Source organism: Carassius carassius, chromosome 18, assembly GCF_963082965.1.
Source record: "Carassius carassius chromosome 18, fCarCar2.1, whole genome shotgun sequence".
Lineage (NCBI taxonomy): Eukaryota > Metazoa > Chordata > Actinopteri > Cypriniformes > Cyprinidae > Carassius > Carassius carassius.
This window is the reverse complement of record NC_081772.1, coordinates 13,592,883-13,599,579: the sequence shown is the minus strand read 5'-3', so window position 1 is coordinate 13,599,579 and position 6,697 is coordinate 13,592,883. Positions and strand designations below refer to the sequence as shown.

At 36.3% G+C, this 6,697-nt stretch overlaps 1 protein-coding gene across 1 annotated transcript; it reads left to right on the top strand.

Moving 5' to 3' along the window:
- Positions 1–73: 73 nt before the first annotated feature.
- LOC132092458 (phospholipase B1, membrane-associated-like) lies at positions 74–6,697 on the top strand. The gene is made up of 16 exons (XM_059498700.1): positions 74–1,229; positions 1,436–1,500; positions 1,706–1,796; positions 2,078–2,136; positions 2,660–2,727; positions 2,837–2,880; positions 3,013–3,133; positions 3,279–3,330; positions 3,439–3,519; positions 3,841–3,906; positions 4,344–4,435; positions 4,641–4,722; positions 4,812–4,913; positions 5,045–5,140; positions 5,459–5,530; positions 5,647–6,697. Exons 1-16 carry the CDS (start codon positions 1,172–1,174, stop codon positions 5,797–5,799), a joined length of 1,302 nt encoding a protein of 433 aa, XP_059354683.1. The 5' UTR covers positions 74–1,171; the 3' UTR covers positions 5,800–6,697.

Sequence of the window (6,697 nt, the reverse complement as noted above, 5' to 3'; positions counted from 1 at the left end):
GATGACTACAGCCCTTGATCTCCTTTTATTGTTACAAAAGTGTCTTTAGGGTGTTTGTTTGGTAAAGAATCAGTGCAATTATGGCTGGTGTCCAGTATGTTTCAGATTTTTGAAGCTCTAGTTACCTTAAACCTCATTCTTCAACAGTCATTCAGCCTTTCCAAAAGTTTCCAAAATGTGTCTTAAATTCCTCTGCATACACAAAAAATATTTTAATTCATGAAGGGTTTGCTGTATGGCTATAATACTCAGTTTTTGGTATTACAAGACACCTTTTTCCTTTTTTATTGTAAGATCAGTACATTGCTCTCAGATCTATTTTTTTTATTTTTGTGTAAAATCTGTATCTCTGTGCAACCTAACATTAAGTTCCTGAAGCTGATTCATTTGTTTTGGGACGTGGCTATTTGTGTGCCAAATCTCAGATTTAGGTTCTTTTTCAGAGGAAAAATATTTCAGATCATTTAAACTGTGAACATGTCTAGAATGTTTGATTATTTGGCGATGGTGTCTGCTGTTTCAGGTAAAATAGCAATACCCAAATGTGAAAAAAAAGTCTGCAATATAAATGTATTTATGTGTATAGAATGTAAAGATCTTTTTTGTTTTTCTTGCAAAGATTCACCAGAGCATTAGATTGTTTTTGCAATTCAGCAATGGTTTGAAGCTTTGAAAGTGATATAACAAATTCTTCTATGTTCCATGTCAATCAAACCGCACATAATACTGAGATAGATAACAACAGATGAGTCTTAAAAAAAGGAAATAATAACATTTTCAAATGACAAAGTTTCTAAATAACTAATAAAAATCAGTGGTTTCACAGCTGAATGTAATTTCCTATCTTAACATAATTAGACTTTCAGTCCGAAAAAACCTCCAGTGGGCACAACATCTCTGAAAGGGTTCCTGGTCCTGATCTGCACTGAGCTGGGGGTCTGTTTCTCCTAGGCCCCAGTGCGACATGGCTTCCATTAAAGCTCTCTAAAGTTGTGAATGGTCACCAGTCCTCTGGCAGTTGCATGTGCGCCTGGATCATGCTTTATGTTGGTGGGCCTGAACTTCGTCACTCAGCTGTTTTGGGTGGGGGAGATAAAGGGGCACTGATATAATGGCCCCGTTCTCTCTACACGCACATCCATTGTGCTAATCCGCTTGGAAACACTCCACCATGGAGTGGCTTTTCATTACCGTGGCAACCTGCTTGCTAGCCCTCTGTCCTGTCAAAGGTAAGTGCTAGAAGCATCCTGACCTGGGAAGATGAGCTGGAGCGCAGGGCCCACGTTACATGTGTGAGACTGACTTAGGATGAAGGAAGGAGATGTTTGCGTGGAGCTGTGTTGGAGGCCTTTGTGCTAGTCAGTGGAGGCCAGACTGTCATATTATGACTTTTGTTAAGTCCAAACTGCTCATGGATCCTAACATTTTTTCCAAGGTGATGAGTGGAGGCTGAAATATGAAGAAGGAATCAGTCACTACAGTGAGGAAGCGCTTCGAACGGTGCGTTTGTGTATTTGTGTTGGAAATGTTTTTTGTCATCAATGATGTTTTCAGGTTGAAATGTTACATTCTTCCGATTGGTTTATCTGTAATAAATCATAATGCAAACATCTTTTAGTCCTCCTTTTGGTCTATGGTGTGGTCCGTGGCTTGAATGATGTTTTAGTTGTGACCTCACAGAAACCAGCTTGTTATTTTGTTATAGGAGTTTCCTGAGAAGACCAGGCCAGTCAGTTTCAAACACCCTCCTTTCACGTGTCCTGACATGAGCCCCTCTTTTTCTGTGCCCACCTCAGGTAGGCTGGTCTAGGGTCAGTGTTTTGTCCACGTAGTGTATCAGACTACTGATCAATATGGTCAAAGTTGTTTATACAAGCTTTCAGTACTAGTCATGAATAGGACAGTTTTTAAGTGCATTTTTTACCTTAGGCTGTTTGGTCATTTTTACCCAGGTCCTGATGTTTATCATTGTTGATGAATGTTAGCTCTTGTTGTGCCACAAGCAAACTTCATCAAATCAGAATTTTTAGATAATGTATGATGCCTGATCTTCTGATTCGCTGCATCTCTATCGCAGTTGAGCTGGTGAAGGCAGCGGATATTAAAGTGATCGCTGCCCTTGGGGATTCATTGACCGTGAGTGTGATTATTTACTCTTTCCTTTTTCAATTTAGTGCACTGTTGATGGACACTGTTCATTAGTTAGCTGACAAGATAATTAATTATCTTTAATCACACTCATTCATAGGTCAAAAATGAAGTAAACAACTAGGAATAATTCACCCAAAAATCTAAATTCTGTCATGAACCCATGTAGTTCAAAACCTGTATGATTTTCTTTCTTCTGTTGAATACAAAAGAACATATGAAGAATGCTGGTAACCAAGCCGTTTTGGTTACCATTGACTTTCATTGTTCGGACGAACAAAAAAACAAACATGGATTTCTCAAAATATCTTTTTATGTTCCACAAAAGAATAAAAGTCACAGTTTGAAACAACATGATGGTGTAATTGATGATGGAATTAAAATTTTTGTGTGAACTATGCTTTTAAGCAAAACAATAACAAAATAATTAGTAACTAATGCACTTACTGATGATACAGGTGTGTAGCGTCATAATAATAATCTCTAACAATAGTAATTGTCTCACTTGTAGACAGCCATTGGTGCAAATGCAACCACAGTTCTTGGCATACCTATTGAATTTCGTCACGTGTCTTGGAGGTATCACTAATACTTTTTATTTCTGTATGGCTGCTACTTTTAGTAATTAAGTGACTTCTATTTGCCAATAAAATGCTCTTTTTATTGTGATTATTCCATATTTTAACAGCATTGGTGGCTATGGGTCCTTTCAAGATGTCATTACACTGGCAAGTACGTCTTTTTGCCTTTATATCAGTCATATTCAGCATTAACAACCAGAAATCTTCATAGTTTGGTTGTGAAATTCTTCATAAAAAGGCTAACTGCACTAGTGACCCAGGCTGTTCTGTGCTTATGTTTTAGACATCATTCGACTCTTCAACCCCCATTTAGTGGGACCTGCCCCAACCAAGACGGTCCATGGGACCCCAGCTCCCCTCTGTGAGACTGGATTTAACCTGGCTGTAACCGGACACAACACCTTGTAAATGCCAGTACATCATTAGTCATTCTTCATAAATGGTTGTTAAAGATAAAACACTTGAAAACATGCCATAAAGATGTTTTTACTTTTTAATTTTGCTGTGTTACTTTATAAGTTAATGATATGAATTTTGTTGTCTTCCTAGTAATCTTCCTGAACAAGTCAGGCATTTGATTGATACATTGAAAACATATGAGGTATGTGTATTATTTTGTTGCAGTGCTTTTGAATATGCCGTTTCCAAAACTACAAACACAGATGGTGAAATCTTGTCATTATTGTGATATTTCCATCTTTTGCTACAGGATATTGACTTTGATGAGGACTGGAAACTGTTGACCATTCTAATTGGGATGAATGACATCTGTGATTACTGCAAAGACAAGGCATTGCTTAAAAAGCTGTTTCTTTGGCAAACTTCAGACAGAAGATTCTTCTACAGTATTGACAAATTTTGTTCACAATGTCAAAGCGGAAACTAGAGGAAGCTTTAAATAAATGTTAAATTGACTGTGAACACATTGATGCTTGTAAAGATGATCATTAACAGCATGGTCCATGAAATTTGTTTACTTAAAAAAAAACGCAGTTCTAGCCTATAGTCAATGTGCCGAAGTGACCTTTAAAGATTCTGTATTCAGATTTATTGTCCTGTAGGAGTGTGTTTTTGGAGCCTCTAAATTTATGTTCTCTATTTATACACCCAGTCCCTGTTTTCAGTGGAGAACTTTGTCCATTACATGACTGTGTCCTTGGAAATGCTGATGAATGAGGTAATTTTTTGAGATTTGGGCAGAACAAATATTTGTGAAATATGAATATATTATGTTTCTTTAAAAAACGATTGAACTGAATGTACTGTACCATATATTTGAAAGTAAAGACTTTTACACTGTTACAAAAAAAAAGTTTTTTCAAATAAATGCTGTTCTTTTGAACTTTCTATTCATCAAAGAATCTTGAAATGAAGTTTTCACAAAAACATTAAGCAGCACAAACAATTTCTTAAAGATCATGTGACACTGAAGACTGGAATAATGGCAGTTACAATCACAGGAATAAATTACATTTTAAAATATATTAACATAAAACAGATATTTTGCCTTGTAACAGTAATTAACACAATTACTGTTTGTACTGTATTTTTGATCAAATAAATGAAGACTTAGTAGTATATTTTTGAACATTTTCTTTTAATTGACCTCTGCAGGTGCCTCGAATGATAGTGAACGTGGTCCAGATACTGCCGATGGAGACCCTGAGGGAAGTACAGAAACCCACGCCAGGATGTCTGCTCCAAAGGTACAGGAAATGAAATCAAGCTTTTAAAATCGAGCAAAGAGAGAAAGTGGTGTCATGGATGTTGACTGCACGCGAAAAATGCTAGTCATTCTTTAATGGTCTTTAAATGTTGACGTGTAACAACATTAAGCCTGTTTTGCTCAAGACGATTGTCAGTGCTACAGGATAATTTCTTTCCTATTTAGTGCTCTGATCTCTCATTCAGGTCATTCTGCTCCTGTCTGGTAAAGCCAGATGCGGGATCGGCTGATCTGAAGGAGCTGGTTGGAGTCAACCTAGAATTCCAGGTGTGTTTGCTTTCACAATGATCTACACAGTTCTAAAATGAATCTGTAATTTGCTGATATGATGCTGAATGACATATTGTTTGTCTCAGAAAGCACTGGAGCAGCTCTTGTACACTGACCGCTTCTTTAAGAATGACTTTGCTGTAGTTTTGCAGCCGTTCCTGAAACATGCAGATCCTCCAAGACTCCCTGTGAGTAGTGACCACTGACTGTTTACTAAATGCTATAATTTATAGCACTTTGCTGCTAGTTTTGCATTAGGTTTTAAATGGTAAAGTTTCCATTTAATTTTAATTTGTGCTTTATATTTTTCTCTGATTAGAATGGGAAGATTGACATGAGCTTTTTTACTCCGGACTGTTTCCACTTTACTATGAAAGGACATGAGGAGTTAGCCAAGGGACTGTGGAACAACATGGTAACAACTTTAACAAAAAAATCAAATACAACACATATAAAAACATAATTTAAATTGCTTAGGATATAAATAATATAAAATTACGAAAATATAAAATCAAACAATTTAAAATATAAATCTGATAAAATTAAGAAAATATAAAATATATAATAATATAAAATAAAATAGAAAACTGATTAAATAAAATAGTAAAGAAAAAAAAACACATTTTGATGAGCAGTGCAGCTCATTTGAGGCACAGTCTCTGATTATGTGTCAATGTCATACAGTCACAGTATGTCATTCTAAAATCTTTTCTCTCGTTTCCTGTGTGCCAAGTTTCAACTTGAGGGGGAGAAGTTCATGGTGGAGAGCTTTTCAAACCCTATTGAGCTCATTTGCCCCCCTGTGGTAAGAAATTATTATTAGTGTAATTTTATTTTGCCATTATGTCACTGTAATTACATGATGCTAATTCAATTATTACGTGCTTTAAATGTCTTTCATGCTCAAACTGACAATCCCAGAGTCATCCGTACATTTACACCAGACCCAGTGTTGTAAAATCAGGCCCATCACTTCCTGAGATGCCCCAGTCAGCTGGCATCAGACTAATTGTTCTCTACCTCATCTTGGCTTTCCTTCCACTGTGGTTGGCTGTTAATCTGGCTTCCTTGTAGGACATCCATATGGAGTATTGTGGTACATCATGTCTGCCCACCCAATGTCCTACTTTGGCTGGATATCATTGATTTGATGGTCTCTGAAGCATTGAGGATCTGTTCTGTGACTTGAGCCTCTGCAGGGTGATCTATGGTAAAACTGATAATGAGGGAGTAAAAGATAAACAAGTTATCAAAGATGAACAGGAAATTGGAGTTGGCTAAATATGAAGACTTGGTTACAGTCAATGTAATATTTAATTGAGTTGCAATGGAAATGGAAATATTGAAAACTCAGAATAGAAAAATATATGCTAATGTGATCTTTTTTTGATATACCAAACCAAAATAGCACAAGAGCAGCTGCAAAGCCACTTTTAGCTTACGTAATGTTGCTATAATAAATTTAGGTATGAAAGGTAACTGTGTAAGCTATTTCAGGATGGTTTGAATAAAATGGCCAGAGGTCATCCTGTGAACTCATTAAGCCTGTGAAGATAAAGGAATTGATTGTTGTGTGAGAACAACTGTTTTGCTTCGAGAGCATGGTGAAAGTAAACTGTTTGAGAGCTTCTTCATGCCCACAGTAATACGATAATTGCTTTGGATGCTGCAACATGAGAAGTGCTTTTGGTCTTCTCAAATAAAGCTTTCATTGGGGCACTTACCTGTTTTACTTCAATTTTCTTCTTTGAAAGTATGTTTTTACTTAAGATATGCTTTTTCTGTACAGCTGAAGGTTCTTCATTACCAATCAAAGAACCTGTCTTTATAGTTGTACTTAAAGGTGTTTAGCAGCTCCTAAAGGTTTTTGGAAACAAACAAACAAATAATTATAGTAATGGAATTATATTGGTGGTTTCTTCACATTTATGTAATAAATATGTTTGTTTTATCAATCTGTTTGTCTGCGTGA